Source organism: Pezoporus wallicus, unplaced genomic scaffold, assembly GCF_028554395.1.
Source record: "Pezoporus wallicus isolate ANWC-B61680 ecotype Strahan unplaced genomic scaffold, APGP_CSIRO_Pwel_v1 scaffold_13239, whole genome shotgun sequence".
In the NCBI taxonomy this organism is placed as follows: domain Eukaryota; kingdom Metazoa; phylum Chordata; class Aves; order Psittaciformes; family Psittacidae; genus Pezoporus; species Pezoporus wallicus.
Window position 1 is genome coordinate 7,656,412 of NW_026642052.1, and position 23,253 is coordinate 7,679,664.

The 23,253-nt window shown below is 38.4% G+C and overlaps 1 protein-coding gene across 12 annotated transcripts in view; it reads right to left on the reverse strand.

Moving 5' to 3' along the window:
* The window catches only part of LCORL (ligand dependent nuclear receptor corepressor like), an 84,116-nt gene that overhangs the window by 49,606 nt on the left and 11,257 nt on the right, over window positions 1–23,253 (reverse strand). For 7 of the 12 annotated variants that reach the window (XM_057426825.1, XM_057426815.1, XM_057426826.1 and 4 more), the window contains one exon: window positions 6,870–6,935. In XM_057426825.1, the coding sequence (XP_057282808.1) occupies window positions 6,870–6,935 (66 nt within the window). Of the gene's footprint in view, window positions 1–6,869; window positions 6,936–8,361; window positions 8,434–15,515; window positions 15,718–23,253 lie in introns of those variants that run through there. The other 5 variants (XM_057426822.1, XM_057426820.1, XM_057426819.1 and 2 more) reach the window with 5 other exon arrangements.

The window sequence follows — 23,253 nt, forward strand, 5'->3', positions numbered from 1 at the left end:
ATTATTATTTAAATCTAGTTTACTCAGCTCTAAAATACTAATTGAGAATAGAATTCTGTATTAACAATATATTATATGCTTCCAGGGATGCAAAACAGCAATTTGACAGGTTGGACAGCTGATGGTAAGAAACAGACATGAGATTTTTCTTGACTGGGCAGTAACAAAACGAGTTATTGCTGCTGAATTAATCTAGCTGTCTCAGCCTATTACATTTATTCCTTTAAGATGTCCACAGATGAAAATAACCCACACTATTTCTTTCATAAATAAATTCGTGTTTTTGCAGCTTCACTTGCAACCTCAGTAAGTCTGCTTATGGATGCTGGGATCCTGTGCGTAACTCCAAAACATAATTTATATTTTAAGAGAAATTCTTCTGCCATGGAATCCTGAATTTCCACTGCTAAAAGTCTAACTAGAGAGCAATCCTTGTATATTGCCAAAAAAGCAAACCTTGAGAAACATTAGCCCTAAGTAATACTAAATTTATTTAAAGAAGTATAAACTATGTACAGCATTCCACATTTAAGTACGACAGTCAGCTAAGCAAAACTGCCATTAGACAGCAGATATATACCAGATACATCAAATCCCTGACATCCAACAATGTCATGTCACCACTGCAGAAAACATACTGAGACCAGTGTTAGTTTTTAACTTCAGAGACAACCATGATCCCACAAAGAATAAAAAGGTGAGCTCTGACAAAAACTACTACTTTTTTTTAATTTCTTAAGCCATTCAAATCTTTATTTCCCCAAACCATTTTTTGTTCCTCAAGGAGTCATGCTGAATTAAACACATTAATACAGATATCAGTATTGAACAGACTCCATTTACCTCTTAAAATGTGAAATAATTGCCTAGTAAATATAAATGAGATGGCTTAAAAAATTTAACCCTTACTTTTCATCATCTTCTGCATCATTATAATAATGTCCCAATAAATTTTCCAGCTATTTGTCACAATTCTGACCAAACACTCCCCTTTCTTTTTATATGGCAGTACTGTTTTCTGATAGGTATATAAGAATATCTGAGATGTTTATCATGTTTCTTAACATTCTTAATTTAATGAAAACTTGAATATCATAGATTCATGTTTCTAATATAATTTTTCATTCCATTATGTCATATATAGATATTCCAGAACAACTTAATGAAAAAACAAAACACACCCTCAAATAAACCTTTTGTTGTGTATAAAGAGGGTTTTTTTCTCTGGCAGAAAAAGAATGAGAGCTGCCTTTCTTTCACAAGACCCTTTTTCCTCTGTCCATACGAGGATATCCCACAAAAGAAAACACACAGAAACCAGATGATCAGAGGAAAAGCTTTCTAACAGTTAAGCTAAGTATCTGTAAGTAAAATGTCAAGAATAACAATTTACATGTGAATCTACTTAGCTGAAAATGGGCATAAGCAAAGGATTAGAAAGCCTTAAGGACTCAATGACACAAGAAGCCTCAAGCCTGTTCAGGAGATGATCAAGGTCAGATGCCAAGACATAGAACTTTACACCATTGCAACCAAGAGCTGCAGTACCAAAGCAGTCAGGGAAAAAAGAAATAAGGTGCTGAGTAACAGAGGTGACAAGAACCATTTAGGCAAGACCAAGGTAAGTCCTAGGTACACGTGTAAGAACTTCAGTGTAACAAAAGAGAAACTTTGTAACCTTCAGGTAACTATCCGTCTATGGTGGCTATTTCAGTCTGGCTTCTAAGCAAGATTGTATCTGATGTTTACAAGGTATTTTCTTTGGAAAATAAAAAACATAGAAAACTGAACAAAAGTCCATGGGTCCTGGTGAAATCCATCCGCGGGTCCTGAAGGAGCTGGCAAATGAAGTTGCTAAGCCACTGGCCACCATATTTGAAAAACCATGGCAGTCAGGTGAAGTTCCTGATGACTGGAAAAAGGGAAATATAACCCCCATTTTCAAGAAGGGGAAAATGGATGACCCAGGCAACTACAGAGCAGTCAGTCTCACCTCTGTGCCTGACAAAATCTTGGAGCAGATTCTCCTGGAAGGCATGCTAAGGCACATGAAAAACAACAAGGTGCTTGGTGACAGCCAGCATGGCTTCACTAAGGGGAAATCCTGCCTGACCAGTTTGGTGGCCTTCTATAATTGGGCTACAGAACTGATGGACAGGGGTAGAGCAGTTGATGTCATCTACTTGGACTTGTGTAAAGCATTCGACACTGTCCCACACAACATCCTTGTCTCTAAATTGGACAGATATCAATTTGATAGGTGGACCACTCGGTGCATAAAGAACTGGCTGGATGGCCGCACACAAAGAGTTATGGTCCATGGCTCAATGTCCAGCTGGAGACCAGCAGCGAGTTTGGAACTAGTTGGTCTTAAGGTCCTTTCCAACCCTAACTATTCTATGATTCTATGAAGTGCAATTTTTACCATTTAAATTTGCCATTACAATTAATTATTATCTCAAGCAACTTCAAGAGAATACAATAATCTAGAGATCAAATACTATTACAGGAAAGAAATGAGGAGGACATAGATCAGTTAACACAGTCACGTAACATTTTATGCACATTATTTTTTTTCTATGCTACAAATAATATGTAAAACCAACAACGTAAGTGAAAAAATGCTGTTGTAGCTAAGCAGCACATATTTCAGCTGTTTCTCACACATTTCTGGATAAGTAACCCATATAATTTCTTGAGATTTTTTCGAGGAAACATACTCCTGCTAATAGAGCATAACGCTGCATGTTGCCAGCACTGGTTCAGTGTTTATGATGAGAAGAATGGACACCTTAAAAGATGCAATGATTTAGATACTGCCAAGAGTCTAAAAACTTGGGTTCTGATTCTGCCAACTGTTTATTTTGTTATGAAAGGCAATTTTTTAATTTGTATCATAGACTGAATAACTGGAAAGTGAAAAGTGGCACTTAAATTACAACTGTGCAAAATCTGTAACAAATTTTACTCAAGAGTTCTGTATACATCTATATAAATCAATTCAGACCTCAAATCAGAAATAGCCTTGCATCTTATACTGTGAGTTCTACCTCTACTGGGCTTCTACAAAACATAGCAATTTCAAATGGTATTATTGAAGTTACAGACTGTATCTATAAAAAAGAAGCAAAAATAGTAAGGTAACCTGGGCATCCCAACCTAGCAGTCCTCCATCTCTTCTGCAGTTACTCCAGCAGTAAAATCAGTTTTACAGATGTGTCAAACATGGAAACAGGATTTAAATGTTGAAATATTCCTGATGCACATTCATGAAAATTGGAAAAAAAAAAATTTAAATTTTCCATAAACATTAATTTAATTTACAGGACAAACTGATTGTGGCATCAAATACAAAAAGTCGTCTGCAAGCAATGTAAATAGCACATCTTTTATAGAATCATAGAATAGTTAGGGTTGGAAAGGCCCTTAAGATCATCTAGTTCCAACCATCCTGCCATGGGGAGGGATACCTCACACTAAACCATAGCACCCAAGGCTCTGTCCAATCTGGCCTTGAACACCGCCAGGGATGGAACATTCACAACCTCCCTGGGCAACCTATTCCAGTGCCTCACCACCCTTACAGTAAAGAGCTGCTTCCTTATATCCAATCTAAACTTCCCCAACCCATTACCCCTTGTCCTGTCAGTACAGTCCCTGATGAAGAGCCCATCCCCAGCATCCTTATAGGCCCCCCTTCAGATACTGAAAGGCTGCTATGAGGTCTCCATGCAGCCTTCTCCAGACTGAACAGCCCCAACTTTCTCAGCCTGTCTTCAGACAGGAGGTGCTCCAGTCCCCTGATCATCCTTGTGGCCCTCCTCTGGACTTGTTCCAACAGTTCCATGTCCTTTTTATGTTGAGGACACCAGAACTGTACACAATACTCAGGTGAGGCTGCATGAGAGCAGAGTAGAGGGGCAGGATCACCTCCTTCAACCTGCTGGTCACACTCCTTTTGATGCAGCCCAGGATACGGTTGGCTTTCTGGGCTGCGAGTGCACACAGCCAGCTCATGTTCATTTTCTCATCAACCAACACCCCCAAGTCCTTCTCTGCAGGGCTGCTCTGAATCTCTTCTCTGCCCAGCCTGTAGCTGTGCCTGAGATTGCCCTGACCTAGGTGTAGGACCTTGCACTTGGCGTGGTTAAACTTCATGAGGTTGGCATCAGCCCACCTCACAAGCATGTCAAGCTCCCTCTGGATGGCATTCCTTCCCTCCAGCGTATCAACCAAACCACACAGCTTGGTGTCATCGGCAAACTTGCTGAGGGCGCACTCAATCCCACTGTCCGTGTCACCAACAAAGATGTTAAACAAGACCGGTCCCAACACCGATCCCTGAGGGACACCACTCACCACTGGTGTCCAGCCAGACACTGAGCCATTGACCACAACCCTTTGTGTGCGTCCATCCATCCAGTTCTTTATCCACTGAGTGGTCCATCCATCAAATTGATGTCGCTCCAATTTAGAGACAAGGATGTTGTGTGGGACAGTGTCAAACGCTTTGCACAAGTCCAGGTAGATGACATCAACTGCTCTACCCCTGTCCATCAGTTCTGTAGCCCCATCATAGAAGGCCACCAAATTGGTCAGGCAGGATTTCCCCTTAGTGAAGCCATGCTGGCTGTCCCCAAGCACCTTGTTGATTTTCATGTGCCTTAGCATGCCTTCCAGGAGAATCTGCTCCAAGATGTTGCCAGGCACAGAAGCGAGACTGACTGCTCTGTAATTCCCTGGGTCATCCATTTTCCCCTTCCCTTCTTATTGTCGGGAACTTCACCTGACTGCCATGATTTTTCAAATATGATGGACAGTGGCTTAGCGACTTCATTCCCCAGCTCCTTCAGGACCCGTGGATGGATTTCATCAGGTCTCATGCATTTGTGTATGCTCAGGTTCTTAAGATGGTCTCAAATCAGATCCTATTCTACAGTGGGTGCAAGGTCTTCCTTCTCACAGTCCCCGTGTCTGCCTTCCAAGACTCAGGTGGTGTGGTCAGAGCCTTTGCCAGTGAAGACTGAGGCAAAGAAGCCATTAAGTACCTCAGCCTTCTCCAAATCCAGGGTAGCCAGTTCTCCCCATAGCTATTGGAGAAGGCCCACATTGTTGCTAGTCTGTCTTTTATTTGCAATGTACCTATAGAATCCCTTCCTGTTATGTTTCACATCCCTTGCTAGATTTAATATTAACTGGGCCTTAGCTTTCCTAACCTGGTCCCTAGCTTCCCAAACAACATCCCTGTATTCTTCTCAGGCCACATGTCCTTGCTTACACCTTTTATAAGCCATTTTTTTCCCCTCTAAGTTTCCTCAGCAGCTGCTTATCCATCCAAGGAGGTCTCCCAGCCCTCCTGCTGCACTTCCTGGACACAACACTCCTGAGCTTGTAAGCAGTAGCATATAATTTACAAGAAATTTTTAACAGCATTAGTTAAAACTTTTCCCGTAAGACAGCTCAAATATATGCATACAGGAACTCTAGAGGAGCAACGTACACCTAATCGCGTGCTGTCAGGCTCCGCCAGCTATAACACTCGCAATATGTCTATTAGCTCAGTACTTTCTGATTCCTCACAGAAAAGGAAAAAAAGTGTCCTGAGTTTTCTTTCAAAAATGTAAATCCTTTGATGCAGAAGGAATACTAAAGCTTTAGTCATTAATCAGCCCAGTACATAGCAACCCACTGGAATTACAAGCAGAAAGAAAAAGATACTGTATACTGTTATAGCAATGCCCTGTTTCCTTTTCAAAGCAGTAACATGCTTGTTTATCACAGCAGATGGAAATAAGCTTTAACCCAAATTTACACATTTCTTAAATATTTTTAAGTCTGACTAGTGACATGCTTATAAACCTAAGTGGCAAAAAATATTCTTAAAACATCAGTAAACTAGTATTCCATGCTCTCCCCCTTTTCCTTTAAAATATTGTATTATTTGTATGATGCAGGCCAAAGAACTTGCACAATATGAAGAGGACAAAACCACAACCAAGTTAAAGCAGTCATTCCAAACCTATTGTAAGCAAACAAACAGAATATGCCCACTCTGCCTCATGTACTAGCAGTATTCTATGATTCTATATAGGTTATATGCTTTACAAATTACACTATCAGATAATAAAGTCTAAAGAAATTAAATGGAACATTTTGAAGGCTCGATAACAAAACACTATTTAAAGTCACAAAAGTGAACTCGACAGAACACTTCAAAGAAATTTTGTGCTGGATTTTCCTCCTTTGCTTTTGTTAAAGATGGATAAATCATTTTATATTTAACTAAGGGATCAGGTGTTACTGACAGCTATTCCAGCAAAACCAGGCTAGGTCTTATAAGGATAATGGAAAAATATCTACACTTTTACATATATATATATATATATACACACACACACACACACACACTTAAATATAGGTATACTAAAAGAAAAAGCTTATTTTTTATATAAAGATATTAAAAATATACCTATAAAAAGCTTACACTTTCTTGACCAAGAAACCCAAGCTAGCATTCACTACCTTCCATTTCCCAATTAATGTCAATAGGCAGCTGAGCAGCTTGCCTTCCCTTTCTAAAAGCTGTCCAAAGAAACAAAGTAGGAGCTGCAAAAAGTAGGAAGTAGATCTTTCCCATAAGAGCTTCTCAGGAAAGCTTAGCTAATCCAAAATTTCCCTGTACAGGAACAAAACCCAGGTACCATTTTACCTAGTGCTTTGCCTATGCTCAGCATTAACAAGAACATGATGAAATAAACATTAGAAAGAAAAACGATTGATGATTTTCTTCTTAGAATACATACATTAAAGTACCTTTAACTAAAAGAAAACATAAATAAAGGCCATTGCACTAGAGCTGACTCATTTACCTTCAAATAAACTGAGGTCTCTTCGTAGCCTTGGTCCATAAAGCCCTTCTAAAATACTTTCAAAACCTGAAAACAAAAGAAACATTTAAAACCATAAATCAAAAGTTTCTTAAAGAAAGCAAATCCAAGAACACTGGCAGCATGTATCCCAAATTCTGAGAGCAATTCCAAAAATCATTACATTTATCACACAAATATTTACTCCTTCCACTATAGTACTATTCAACAGAATTAGAAGATAAAAATAAGACAGGCAATTGCCATCTGCACACAATCAGCCTATTAAGCCATGCCCCAACAACCTCCTTATAGACTTAAAATAACTACCACAGAATCTTAAAGACGGGAGGATTAGCCTCATAGCTCTACAGAAGTGAAGTAGTCTCTCTCTGGCACTGAGAATTAGAATCATGGGGGAGGGGAAGGAGGAAGAAACCTTAAAAAATAAGAAACTTCTCATTCACGATCACTCAAAATTACCTAATCTGAGAGCGCTAGTATTTCTACAAATGTAAAAAAAACGCTTATTTTGCTTCAGCTACCATAACAGTTTACTCTAGTCTTCCATATCTGTACAAAAACCTTTTAAAATTGAGGCTTAAATAAATCCAATTATTTTTCAGATTTACCAGCTATCTGTTTTGGTATTTGGTAAAATCACATACTGTAACTAGAGAGACAGAGCAAAGCAAATGATCTAAAAAAAAAAAAAAAAAAGCCAACAAATACCCTGAAGATGAATGACGACTGATACATGAAATATGATGAGAATTTACATCATCGTCATCAAAAGAAGTTTTGCTCGATATATGAACAGTTTCCAAGTGTCCACTCTTTTCTCCTTCCAAATAATAAGCTTATTTTCAACTAAGAGGATAAATCAAAGCAGCATTCGAAGGTTCTCATTCTTCATTCTCAAGACCTATTTACATTAAAGATGCAAATATAAAATAGTCTTAGAAAGTACTGTAAATTAGCTACATCACATAAAAGATATTAATATGTTCAGGAAACAACTACTATCAACAAAGAACATTTAGAATCATAAAATCTGCTCATTAGCTATAAAGCCCTCTAAGGCAACATGACATACAGCTCTCATGAAAAACGATATTTACTTTTTGGTTTAGATTGCTTGTACACTAGTTTAAGGAAGGAAGAATAAATACATACCACATCTTAAGCAGCACATTAAATAATATATTAAAATCCTAGTGGAGACAAGAGAAGCTACCTTAACACATAGGTGCTGTTGAGCTTGACGGGTCACATTTGGTTGAAATTTACCTTTCAGTTTTGTATTATTTTGTCATTTTAATGCTCTAAAGGTTATTTATTTCTATTTTAATTTTCCTGTTCTCTTTGTAATATAGTCCTATGTGAGATCACAAGCTGACAAAATCAAGCCTCACAAATGTATATATACATACACTTTTTAAACACAGCCTACAAAAAGCAAAATTCCAAGGCCCAAGGATACACTAAAAATTACCTTAAAGCATTATCCACTGACTCTTAGATTCAGAGTAATATAAATTCATATCTATTAGCATTGCACAAATTCCAAGTTCTTTTGGATTCAAAGGGTTATGGTAAAAAATAAACAACAACCAAGAGAGATGAAGAAGTAAAGATGAAGAAGTCTCAGGTTAAGACAGCAATTCCCCAAACACAACAGTCTGGAAACAGAAAACACGCTATGTGTATTATAATGATCATTAATGTCATAAACTGCAAGCCACTTTAGCTCAGCAGCTAACTAATACTTAGGTTCTTGCAAGTTACCGTCACTGGGTAAAGACATGAATGAGTGAAGTATCTCTTGGAGACAGTTGTACGTATTCCAAAAGAACAAACACTAACTCCCATTTCTTACTAGCTTTTAAATCAAACAGGAAGCTTGTTTACCACTCCAGTCAGCAACCAAAACCTCCCTGTTTTTTAGACACCTACCTTTTCTCCTGCCCCGAGTGTGGTGGGTGTCACTTGTTTCTGCCTTTACTTTTGTACTTAAACATATCTGCTTGTCCTACTGCCTGCTCCTGCCTACGCAAAAACATGAGCACAGAAAAACTAGTTCTATGAAACACAGGCTTGCTAAGGAATAATGCAATTTCCAAACAGGCTTCCATACAGCTTGTATTAGGGACAGCAATTAAAACCCACAGTGTACTTTTTCCTGAGCAAAGGACACACCGCCCCACATGTCTGCTAGTTCACCAAACTTAGTTCCACCCCACCAATCCAAGGTGATGCCTCTTTTACAAGTCCTCACAGAACTTTGCCGTAGAGCCATAATTTTAACATACCTGATGTGATAATTTTTTCCCTCAGGTTTGGATATTAGATACTTTCTTTTAAAACAGTTTACTTATATAGCCTAACAACAGAGATCATATTTTTCCAGCACTTATTCTAAAATTTTCCCAGAAAAGATGTGTACTACTTCCACTTTGTGCAGTTTTCTACAAAGTTGTTGTTCTGCTTTTCAGCAGCATTGATACAATTTTGATTTAGCCTAAAAATGAAGATAGTTTCTAGTACAGCTACAGATGAACATGCAGTAGGATGGTTTCATAAAATATAACCACCTAAACACAGGCATTTCAATAAACCTCTGTTTTACATCATGAGACAGTATGCAAAAGCAAATGGTAGTAGTAGTTCTGGAACTCTTCAGAACCTGAAAAGCCTACAGATACTGGTCAGAAATATGTTTTGCTTATATCTCTTGTGATTAAATAAATATTCTGCTTTCATTTTACACAATTTTTTTGTTTCTTTTTGTGGCCAATTGAGCACTTGATTTCAAACTACCTTTCAAAACTACTGTTGAGCCCTGACACATATAGCCCCAAACTGAAAAGAAACACCATTGGCTCTATTAACTTGTAATACCTCAATATATCAAACTCCCTTTACCTCTAATAAATTTCTTCTGTTACTTGCCTTACTTCTTGTAAGATCAGCTTTCTTCATTACACAAAACCCTTAGGTTACACTAACAATCTTCATATGCAGAAATTTATGATACGGCTCTTAACCCAATCAGAAGTTTATACAGTTTGCTTTCTCGAACAGTGTCATGAACAGCTCTCTCCCCTACATTAACTATCCCCATGCTCCACAACCACCCTTCACCAAACCTACTGCTTTCCTCACTCAGGGATAGGATGAGGACTCCCAGGACCAGGAAGGCTGGGAGTTGTGACTTACAACCACAGGAAGGGAGCTCTCTCTTTTTGGTAGCTATTTAGGTGCTGAAGAGGCAAGCGGCACAGGAAAGAGTTCTATCAGGTTTGGCATCTAAGCCTGATCACGGCCAATGTCACTAAAACGAAGTGATAAGTGATGGCAATTGTAGACCCCCGGGGGGTGAAGACTTCTGCTCAGCAACTGGGCTGTCCTTAAAGCTCTGCTGCTTGCCCATAGTCCAAATCTGGAATGTTACAGAGAAACTCTTATGGTTCATTTAGCCATTGCAATTTGTCCATCTCACTGCCACCTCATATGATACTGCCAAAGAAGATCTGCAGCAGATCAAAGCTAACTACAGGAGTCCAGGGACAATAGTGAATGACACCAGAACCACGTGCTGATGCAGGGGAAAGGCTTTGACAGGAGCAAACACTTTCCACGGATCAACATCTGACCACATGGCTGCAGGCAGGACCTCAGCTCTTACAACATCAACATCACAGTGCTTGAGAGAGACAGGATCCATTTGATGATGCAAGTGTCATTGCCAACAGGCTTGCCTCTTAAGAAGGGCTTCAAACTATGTTTGCTAGAGAAGTGGAGGCCGACACCTAGAAAGTAGAATGGCAAAGAGGGTAAATGCACATGACTACACAGCAGCAAAGATCTTACAGTTCCACTGAAAAGGTGGCATAAACAGGAACACATCTTAAGCAGCTGTACATGAATACATTCAGCACAGGAAGCAAGCACAAGGGATTATAAACCAGAGTGCGCAACAATCTTACTGGGAGTATGTGGTATGGTGAGACAGTTCAGACAACTGGAGAACTACAGTGAATGGATACTTGTAAGAAAAGTGAGAAAGTCAAGGACAGTGCTTATATTTTGCAAAGAGTTTGAACTGGAGCTTTAGTGTGGAACACACCACATGACAATTAAAAATCCATGGGTCAGGATTCAACCAGGGAACATCATGGTGAACATCTGTTACAGACTGGCCAATCAACAGATGAAGCCTTCAAAAAACAAAAAAAAATAACACACAGTCAAGGCGTTGGCTCACGTGAAAAATATCAGTCCCCCGACATCTGTTGGAAATACAATATGGCAGCACAGAAACAACCCTAGAAATTTTGACGGTGAATGGAGGACAAACTTGATCAAGGCAGACAAGCTCAATAGTGAAGGCACTCTGCTAGACCTGCTACTCATGATTAAGGGAGAGCGGATCAATGACGCAACCAGTTAACAGTGGCCTTGGCCACAGCAGCCACGGGATGGAATGGGATGGAATTTAAGATCCCAAGGGAAGTGGATAGCTGAATAATGGCCCTGGTCTTAGAAGCCACTGATTTACACTCCTCCAACAGGAGGCAGAAAGTGGAATGGAGCTAGTAGTGCTGCTGCACTGTCTTAAGATAGTCTTAAGAGAAGTCATAAATGGGCCAAAGGCCTAAGGCAAGTGTTTTAGTGAGGTACCCTACTAACTCTTTATAAAGTCAAAGAAATTGGAAAAGGTAATTACTATTTGGCAATTCAGAAACCATTACTTCGTGAGTTATTTCCAGTATGTTGTTTAAGTGTCTCTACAGGTTTAGTCAGATTTAAAAGACTATTAAACCAGGATTATTAAATCCAAAATAAGTCTTTAGAGTACCTTCATAACTTTTAAATAGTCTTCTTCAAGCACTCACAGAACTTTATGATTTAAGTTTTACATAACTATTTTATCAGTGTAAACTACTCAGTGTCTGCCACATTTTCAAAGCCTATCTACATTAGAAAGTGTACCTCACCACATATGAACAGTAGACGCTATGAAGTTCTTTGTTATGAATGAAACAGAATAGTGATTAAATGGACATGTTCAACGGAAGCTCCCCAGATTATGCACCTTATACAGACTTCCAGAGCTATTTAAGGAACACACAAGGACTCTTTCTCACTGCATGACCAAACCCAGACATTTTTCTTCTACTCTTTAGCAGTAGTGTGGCTATGCATTACAAAGGCCTCTCCCACCCACAAACTGGTCAACAGCTAGGCTGCACTTCTTACTATGGAAGCTGTCTATATTCTAGCCTGGAGGAAATCACAAGGTGCAGACTTAGAATTGTTTATGCAGGTTGGCCTAGGTTAACTTTGGACATAGTAATTGAACAATTTTACATACAAATTGACATCAAACAGTTTTAGTTATACACTGGCCATTGTTCTTCCAAAAGCTATATTTCCATAATGTTTCTAAGAGGGAAAAGTTATTTTAGCCTCACAGTTGATCCCAGTTCTTAAATCGCTCCTTCCCTCTCTACATCCTCTAGGTGATCACAACTGGGACTGCAAGTACATTTTCAAGAAATCTGTTTGAATAACCCAGACTGTGTGTTAGAAGAAGAGCCAAGAAAAAATAAATGTCATGTAATAGATGGAAGCTGACATCTGAGTACTGAAGATAGAAGCAGTTACTATACAGTTATGAAAGAAAACAGTAGTATATGTGCAGGTTATATTTAAAAGATTTTTATAGGTTTGGTACTTTCTACATAATACAAATTTTTTTATTCTCCTAGTCTTATTTATGGCCTATTAGCTTCAGTATTTGTATTGTCTTTTCCATAGAAAGCTTGTTTCACAAAAGCAGATATATTTCCATTTACCTTTACCTCTTTGTTCCTTTTTCTTTGCTCTTTTACTCAGTGCTAGAACAGTAATACTAAATCTCAAGGAGAGGCCTCAGAAGACTTAGGCAAACTAGAATAATTACAACTGATGCAGAGCCATATTGAGATACTTGCTTAGTCACTTGTAACAGGATAACTGGGAACCCATGTAACCAGCTACCACGTTGCAGCCACCAAGTTTAAAAAAATAAATAAATAAAATGGTGATGGTGACCTTATAAAAACCCTTACAATTCAAACTGTCTTCACACTAATGACCTCACAGTAAGACACCTAGAAAAACCCTTTACTTACACTTGCAGTCACTTCCCCTGACCTGCTGCAGCTTTTTCCAGTTTAGGAAAGTATGAGCAGATGAACTGATAAAAAGCTTTCAGTGAAAATATTTCCAAATTAATTTTTTGTTTGATATTATTCCAAGCCATAGAGACTGGTTTATTCATATCGCTGTATGCCTACCAGAAATGGTGCATAATTGTTTCTTACATAGATAGGCAAAACTCACATGGAAGAGAGAGATGCTTTACAATACTGTCCATCTGATTCAAATTTACTGCTCTGTTTTTCATCTTAATGCTGGAAGATTACCCATTAGAACAGATCACACTGGTTTATGGTAAGGAATTTGGAAAATACTCTGTGCATGCAAATCAAGTTCTGCTTTTTCTCTTCTTCTTCAGCATATCCTCAGTTAAGCATAGGGTAAGAGTCTGTTGCACACTGCTTTGAAGGATGGGGTATATGTGCATATTTTTACTACAATGAAATAAGACTTCCAGCTTAAAGCACTACAGCCTCTGGAGGTATTGCAGGAAAAAAAGATGTGAGTTTTACAGACCCTCAAGATCCCCGTTAACCCACCTAACAAAGTTAGCAGAATCAGGTTGGATCTTCACAACTTCTGTGCACCTAAAAAATTAGCTACACGGGAACTTATATCACCCCACATGTTGTGGTTTACTATACCAAGAACCATGTCTGAATTATGGTAGCTCAAGTTGTTTTACTGAAGTCCAAAACACTTGTTATTTAACTTCTAAGGAAAAATCGGCATCCTCCCCACAACCCCCTCAATTTGAGAAAAATGTACTGTTAAGTAACATGCATGGAAGGTTCATGCCTCCTCCTTGTTTTTTGAGTTTATTCAATATTCTGAGCAGAGTAAATGGAATGAAAAGTTAAAGTAGAAAAAAAAAAAATTGCTCATTCTAAGCAGTGTGGAATTTAGCCCATTAATGCTGCTTTTCAAATCAGAACTAACGTGAAAATAGGTTGAGAATTGTTGATTTCAGTTCTTAGAGGACTGTAAAGTTGAGCAAAAGGTCTTTAAAATGTAATTAGGAAAATCCAAAGAATAGGATTATATTTAATAAGATTGGGCACAGTATCACCAGACACAGCATTAAAATGAAGCTTCCTTCTTTTATTTTTGGTGTTCTGTAATAGAGGTTAGTGTTCCTTTGACCACAGGAACACCGTTATCTAATTTTCATATAAATTCTGTTCCCATTCTGAAGTTAAACGACCCATATATTGAGATGGTATTTCTTAATCTATGAGGACTATTACATAAATTGTATGAGTCTAAGAAACTAAAAATCACACTGGAAAAAAATTATGGACCAGTAACGACCAAAAGACAGATCCTGCACACACCAGTTTATTACCATAACCGATAGGCTAATAGCCTCCTTTGCCCCATACCCTTTCATTTAAGTAGCAGTAACTTCATGGCAAGGTACAACCCACAAACGCACATTTCTGAGCTAAAACTCACTGACATTACACGAGAAATGAAAATTTCCCTTCATATGTGAAAATAAACAAGCAGTGAAAACCATTAAGCTTGGTTCTCCCACACAACATCAATGACATAAAAGATTTTTTTCCCCTCCCCTTGGCATTTTGTCTGCTTTCACTCAACTAAAGAGTGATCCTTTCTGAAAACTACATGTAAATCAAGCAAGTATTATATATAAATGACAAACTTCAGTTCTACTTTCCCCATTTTATACAGTTGCATGACTGCATTATTCAGTTTGGCTCAGTACAGGAGTATATCTGAAGGAAATTTTGCGGTTAGCATTACTAAGCTACCTTGGATTTAAACTATTATACCACAGACAGAAATCGGCTTCATTAGTGTTGTCAAACATTAGAACCGCTTTTTTTTTGTTGTTTGTTTAAACAAATAAGCCAGGCAGACAGAGTACCAAGTCTTTCAGTTTCTCTGAAAAAATAACTTGTGGTTCTCTTCAAGCTCTCTCAACTGTGCTTCACTGTTTACTTGAAAGTAATACAGGTGCAAGAGCAGTATTTTGTTCTGGGTTACTTAAAAAGGCAAAGAAGTCATTCACCTTTCTTACAAGTTATCCCTTTCATAATTGCATCAGACACCCCTTGCATAACAGAAACAAACAAAATAATATATCTTTATTCAATTACTATCTTTTTCCTGTTTGCAATGAGGTTACAGAACATCTAGTCAGTAAAACTCATTAGTTAATAAAATGCGGGCCAGATTCTCACTTAAAACCAACCCATTTTTCTTGCAGAAAAATTCTTGAGACATGATTTAGGACAAATGTTACATAGGTCTGGCATAGCGAGGGAGCTTGTCTAGCTTGAATCCACTTCATGCTTATAACACACACATACATAAAAATGTATTTTTTTTAATAGGAAGTTCTAAACATTTACCTTCATACACTCATTTTCTTTACCATATTGATTCAGAATCCTGAGCAAACAGGAGCCAACATACCAGAGATTCCAATGTGAAAGGGAGGAAATCCTTTATTTAGACTCCAATACAAATTCTGAACCATAGCTAAAATGATACTTGTCTTCCTCTGCAAATCTTAACTTCAGGAATTAATGCAGTTGAGGACACTGCTGCTGCCACAGAGAAAAGACAGGGTGACCAAAAACCAAAATGAGACTACAGAACAGCTTCCCTTCTAAGTGGCTGCTTTTCATTTAGGGTAAAAATCCTTTCAACTCTCTATGCTGTGCTTTCTTAAGGGGATGTAGACAGTGATGAAATACTGTTTCCAAAAAGAATATATACATCAAAAGAACTGGCTATAACATAAAGCAGTTACAAGCATCAACCAGAATACAAGAGGGAGTAACATTCCAGCACTAGGAAGGCCAACACTGGCCATATCTCTGAGGAAAAACAAAAAGAGGAAACCTCTTGCCTCCCCCCTAATTGTTCAACTATTTTAAAGAAATGGTGGCAGCCGACAGAGAAAAAATATTAAAAGACTGAGGTTAGCAGCAACACTGGTGTTTGGGTCCATTTTTCAGGTACTTATATATCACATCAAGAAAAATAAGGTTCCACAGAAAAGAAGTTTGGAGCTTGGAGATGCTTCCAGGCCAGTAAGAACATGCCCTTGCAAACCTGTAAATAGGAAAGGCCGCATGACAGCTTTTACTGTAGCTTCCAGAGGCTGCCAAAATTAAAGTTAGATTTAATTTCTGATACAGTAGCAAGATATTGAGATTTGTGTGTTATTTATAATTTAAAAGGCATAAGGAAAACACTTCAGAAGTGACTGCACTGCTCTGTGGATAAGGGGACATAAAATTGCTTCTAAGTGACAGCTACTAGAACTTAATTTCTGTTCTCTTTAAAAATTCTTCTTTCTTTGAACAGTGATGTAATCCCAGCTGTCACTCACAGGTATTTAGATATGGAATTGGTGTGAATATCAGTGTTCTTCACTGAAAATTATCCTACTGCCTTTCTTTTCCCTAGACACTACATCAAAGTTATCTAGATGGCAACAATTACTCAGAACAGTACTGGAGATAATTTGGACCAGTTTAGACTTTGTATCCTTACAGAACAAAATCCAGAGGGAATAGGCAACTGTAAAAGAAGATAACATCTAGCTTGGAAAAATGCTTGTGACTTCCTCATTGGTACCAATTTAACCATTTTACAACATGAGAAGAATAAAACATAGAAACAACTATCACTTTCAGAAGATCACGTGCCTGAAGCAGGTTCTTGTTTCTTAACCACATTTTAAGGTACACAAGTAGTCTGAAAAGTCTACCTATTTTATCTAAAACATTAAGGACTGCCAGACAAAAGCTTCTTTTCTACATGAAGGCCTAGTCAGATGTTCACTAAATCACCATGGAAAAGTGAAGTTCACAGTGAATCTGTGACAATTAATAGGTCACAACACTGTTTTACAATTACACAGTATCACACATCTAACCAGCCTCTCAAGAAAGTCTAGAAGTCAACTAATGAATAAATAGGTCTGGCACACTTCCTGGATTATCAGAATCAGAGAACATGAAACTTTTTGCTAAAAAGGAGAGCCAGTTGAAAGCCGTTAGAAAAAAAAATACACTTATTCAAAAAATACAAGTTCATTGAGCCAAAAAAGTATTTAATTCAAAACATTCCTAGCCTGATGGACTTTTGAAAAACTGAAGCTTAGGATACCATACTACACCATGGGTCTAGTGCAAGCTAATGGAATTGTGAGCCTTCAAGGGCATTCCATGAAACTGATGCCCGACAATATGTTTAAGGTGAATTTCCTAAAAGATTCAAGAGTTTCATGAGACTTTTCAGGAGGCTTCTTTTTAATTGTCATTTCTGCATCAAACCACCAGTCTATTCCCCACAAACTGCAGACTGTTTTGAAATGAACAAGAGAAGTCATTCTCGTCTCCCAGTAAATCCAACTTCTCATATTCAGAATCTATTTGTTGGTCTCTATTATTAAAAAAACAAAACCAACATTTGAATTTGACTGAAATCCTGCAATTACTCTGCACCAACACAGTGGTTCCCTGAAATCTATTGAGACATCTGCTGAAGCTACAGCACGAAAGGCATCTTGTATCTAGATGCCAAATTATAACACAGTAAGTGAACTATCAAGTCTGTAAATCTCAGTTCTGCATTCTTCAAAGTATGTATTTCCAAACATGTTAACACAAATGCTGAAAGCAGTTTATTAAAATACATTTTTAATAATCCCAGCCATACCACAACTTTACCAAGAAATTAGTGCAACGTTCCTTTAAACTAGTAGCTAAAGTAAGTTTGCTATAAGCTTACTTTCTTTGGTGCATTTTATAATACCTATGCCATGTATTTTCACCTCTAACTTACAGTTTATTTTTATGAGTAACTTTAATAAATAAACCCCCCCCCCCCCCAAGAAAACACAACAAAACCAGCCAGCCATTATTTTTGTATCCTGCCAAAATTTGGCTTGGGAAATCAGACAAAACTTAGAGCTGGCAACATTTCAATTAGGTCAACAAGAATTGGACACTCTTATCCATGTAAAAACTTCACTTGAAATTAAAAAAAGTTAACCAAGCTTCCTTTCTCCAAGAGGATTTTCTGGAATCCAAGGTTAAAACTGCAAGTGCCTCAGATACTCCGGTTAGATTGGAAGAACTCTAAATTCAGCTAAACCATGATTCAAATGAGTTCTTAAACACAGAATCATAGAATGGTTTGGGCTGGAAGGGACCTTAAGATCATCTAGTTCCAACCCCCCCTGTGATGGGCATGCTCAGTTCATAAAAGGTGACATTGTTCAAAAGCAGGTATCCTATCTCAACGTACATGTCAGGGATAGCCAACCTGTAACCTACATCTTCTCAGCATGCTTGTGTTGTGCTTGCATGGTGTACCAAAAAAATACACACAAGTTCGATTTAACGTTTGATTAAGTGGGCTGAATTCTTTTCTTTCCCACTGGAGATTAAAAAGCAGAAATACAGAAATGGAGACTTTAAATACAGATTTTAGCTTCACATTAGATACTCTTATAGGATAAAAGACGTCAGATATAAGAGAACAGAAAAATGTCAATTTATTGGTTTTGCGTTTAGCATTTGACACAATTCAAAGCTTAAGCAGCTGTGTTTGGGTGGCATTTTTAAAATCAATTACACACATCTGCACAACTTCTGATAAACTTCCTCCTGATCATTAAAAGGCAGAAGACAAAGCATGAAACTGTAAGATTCAAAGTGTGGGACTCAGAATCTCATCTGCTGTGGAACAGAACCCATATGATACTCAAATGAAACCATACACCAGCTCTGAGAATTTACTGGGCAATAATCAATTTTGTAACAATTCCATAATTAATTTCTGATTACATTCTCTAAAATTCACATTACTAACAACTGTCCAACCTGACCTGGGGAACAGCGGGTGGAACACCACAAAGGAAAACCAGATATGTTTTTCAAGTGCCTAGTGGCAAGATTCCAAATAGTTTAAATCATGTAGAGAACAGACAAGAGGTCTTACACAAGGCGGATGCACTTAAATAGTAGGCTATCCTGTCTTAGAAACACTCTGTTCCTTCTGTATTCCAGCACTGGCTCCTCTTTAGCAGAAGATTATTTCCAGACAGACATTCATTGTTAGTTCTAAATTTGTTAAGTCTGCTTTAAAAATAATGAGAAGATATACCACTTCGTTTATGCTGTGCAAAAAATGAATAAACTTATGTCCCTACTTTGCTCCTTAAAACAAACAAAAACTCATCACAAGTTCTGTATTAAGTTTAAGCAGCTAAAAACAAACAAAAAAGGGCATTTGAATCAGAAACTTTAAGCAAAACAGCTCCTAATTGTTCTTTTCCCTCCTCCCCTTTCAGAAGGGCCACGAATTTAAAATGAATAGAAATCTGTACCAGATTTCACTATTCCATTCACAATTTAGTGAGTTTCTTTGACCCAAGACAGCCATATCCTATTGCTCCCCCACAGAAGACTCAAAGCAAGGCAAAACAGGAAACTTTAGTACTTTGAGTTATTTGTAAGTAGGGTACTTTTCCCTACTGAATGAAACAATTAAGAAAGACAAGAGCAACCACTTAGGGAAGCCAACTGCCAACTGAACAGCAAGGTCAAGAATACAGAAATAGGATTTCCTAAAAGAAAGGTGTGATTACAGTCTGCATTTCCAGCAAGAGGGAAACTCCTGCAGGAATCAGATAAATCTCTGTTCCAGATTTCTGGAAAACTTCACATGAAGTTACTTATCTGCTATCCAGCTTCTTAATCAGTCTCATAGGTCAAGGTCACTCATATCCCACACAAAGAGCGAAACAGCCTTTATTACTAACCTGCAAAGTTGAGAATGAAGGAGGAGAAAATGCCAGAGCACAACCAATGCAAAATGCACAACTGACAAAGCTGTCAAGTATCCAATTGGTAACTGTTCTGCATGCCACATAATCAGGTCAGCTGGTTGTTAAAGGGCAGGTGGAGAAGCACCACGCAGAACATAGAACAGTTAACAGCTCTTAAAATACATCAATCACTACCAAGTGGCTACTCTTGCAGACAACTGCAGACAAGGCAGCTATGGCTATTCTGAGTTTTCGATGCTTTTGTGTTGTGATCATTCTGAGTTTTGAATGAGGCAACCAGATGACCAGAAGCTGTGCAACCCGTCGTTCCTACCTAGGAAATTAATAAGGCCTCGAGAAAACGAGCACTCACTTTACTGCCTTTAAGATGCTCTGTTAATATCAGTTTCCTCAAATTTATTTGATTCCTCAGAAGAGAGATTCTGAAAAGATGCCAAGATCTCCTCAGGCAATGGCAGTGACAGAAATTACTTCAAGTCATACCAAGTACGAGCCCTCAAAATGTTACATGTGACAACCTGAAGTAAAGGCTTCAGCATAAGCCAGAAAAAACACTTCATGGACCATTGTACAACTATTCTTTAAAGTCACCATTGAAACAGTCATGTTTTGTCAAGACCACCTAGCTTTAAGAAAACACCTACACAGAGCATTTCTTATTAAAACCCATTTCCTCTGGGCAGAACACATTTGTTCAGCAGTCAGTAGACTTAGGCAAGGGTGCAGACAGGAAATAAAACTACTTTCCAATATATCCTAGCCAGTCAGGTGGCCTTCCTGAAGGAACTCTCTCCAAGGACTAGCATTTGGTATTCCAACACAGAAGGCCAGTATCAAGGAGGCAAGGAGAGTTGTTGCTGTTCAAAAGCAGCAAGGGATTAAAATGAAATACAGTAAGGTACCTTAGGAAAAAGGGAAAGGCTAAAATCCAAGCAACACTTCACATTTCTCAGCTACACATTAGACCACTGAGAGTATGTGATGACATGGACAAGGAGTGCATGCTTTTGGACACTGGTACAGCAGACTTACCAACTGCCTAAGGCATATACATCAGTTAAAGGTTAGTACGGATGCATGAACTGGCATCTTGAAACAAAACTTTGTCAAGTCTGAGTGGAATTTGCACAATGCAAGTGTAACAGGCAAGGAACTGACGAAAAAAGGAGGAAGACAACAAGCAATGCTGAATGAGATGTTCCAGCCTGGAGAATCTTAGAAACAACTAGGCTGGAAAAGACCTTTATGATTATCAAGCCCAACCATCACCCCAGGACTTTCAAGTCCACCACCACACCATGTCATTAAGGGCCTCATCTACACAGGTTCTGAACACTTTCAGGGATGGCTACTCCACCACTTCCCTGGGCAGCCTGTTCAATGCCTGATCACCCTCTCAGTGAAGAAATTTTTCCTAATAGCCAATCTAAACCTCCCCTGGCACAGCTTGAGGCTGTTACCTCTTGTCCTATTGCTTGTTACTTAGGAGAAGAGACTGACTCCTTTCAGGTAATTTTAGAGAATGAGAGGTAGTTGTGAACAAGGGTTATTAGACCATTTCCTCAGGAGTCTTACCTGGATTTTTCCTGATTTTACCAACAATCAAAAGAAGCATACAAGTATATCTGAAGTTCTGACTACATCAACACATAATGATGTAGGCTTCAAACATAAACACATAACATTTCATTTCACATCCGATTATATGACACATAGGAATGTACACACAGCAAGAAGTAAAGAACCCACTATGTGCTGCACAGTCGAAATTACTTTGACCAAAGGATCTCAATTCCTGATGGAAAACAATTCCTCAGATTTAGGCATCAACAGAAAAACGTGCGTCTCCCCAGTCAGGAGATCTTTAACACAAAACCTGCCGAAGCTTTTGGCAAGACTCTCTAAACATGACCAGATCTCTGACCTCAAAAGCCAGACACCACAACAAAGTGGAACACACAACAGGTGGCAGAATTCCAAAGTAAATAGTTAAGATGGTAAAAGTGAGTTTATAAACCAATATTTCCCCAACAGCCATTGTCTAGTATCACTTACAAGGTTTGTTTTAGTCAGCTAAATACTATCTGTGAGTTCTGTACAGCTTGATCTATACAAGTCTTACTGTCAACTCCTCAGGCTGAGCAGCTAACCCTTCTTTCCCTCATTCCCTTTTCTCCCCTCTCCCCATTTAACTCAATTCCAGCTTAACCTGCAAGCTGCCAGCCCGTTGCCAGGATAGCCCGCTACATATACAAAGGTCTCTGGGACCATTCCTCTGCCAAGGTAGTTCAGCTGATGCCAGGGAAGGAGTGACCTCTCCTGCTCTTCAGAGAAGCTAACTGACTCAGTCATACTATGATCAGTTTGTCTAAAGAGTAAATAAAACATGCTTCTTGTAATAACAGCCTCTTGTTGACAGGAACAAAAAAGAAAGTAACAGCAACAAGAAAAACTGAACTGATCTTAAAGGTGATACACCTGAACAAGTATTTATAATGAAGAAATCAGCAAATGATTACCTCAACACTAGAGGAAAGGAAAGGGGCAAAACTTAACATCAATCAACAAAAAACTATCAGCAACTGTGCATGCCTTTTCCCAGCCTGTGTACCCCTACCAGACAGACACCTGCTTAGAATATATACCAAAGGCATCCATAGAGTCATAGTATCTTTTAGGCTGGAAAAGAACTTCACAGATCAAGTCCAACTGTAATTCTAACACTGTGAAGTCCACCACTAACCCATGTCCTTAAGCACCATGTCTATACTCTTATGTACCTCCAAGGATGGTTACTCGACCACTTCACTGAGCAGCCTGGTCCAACACTTGATAACCCTTTCAGTGAAAAATGTTATCTAAGTCTCCCCTAGAGCAACTTGAGGCCATTTCATAAAACAGCAAGTCAAATGTTCATAAATGGGCAAATAAAATCCAAGGAACAGGATTACCAAATGCATAAAGAATTACAATGTATTACTGAAGACCCAATACAACTTCTGTGAAGTCATACTTCAAACATAATTGAGCTATCTGAAGATGTCAGCAGACAGGTAGACATGGGACGCTAAGATTAAATCAAGATTTCTGAAAGACATCTATTGACATCCATGCCCAAAAGCTTTAAAAACTTCCCAAGCCACAGAGGTAAATTCTGTGCACAGATAAGTAACTGGTTGAAAGACAGAAGTAAATGGTTAATTTTCACAGCAGAACACCACAAATGAGTGTTACTCTTCCACCCAAAACAGGTGATCTGAAAAAGTGACAATGCACTGCCTAGTAAAGTCTAGTATTAGCAGCAAAGAAAAGCAAGAGAACACCAAGGAAACTTCAAAATAC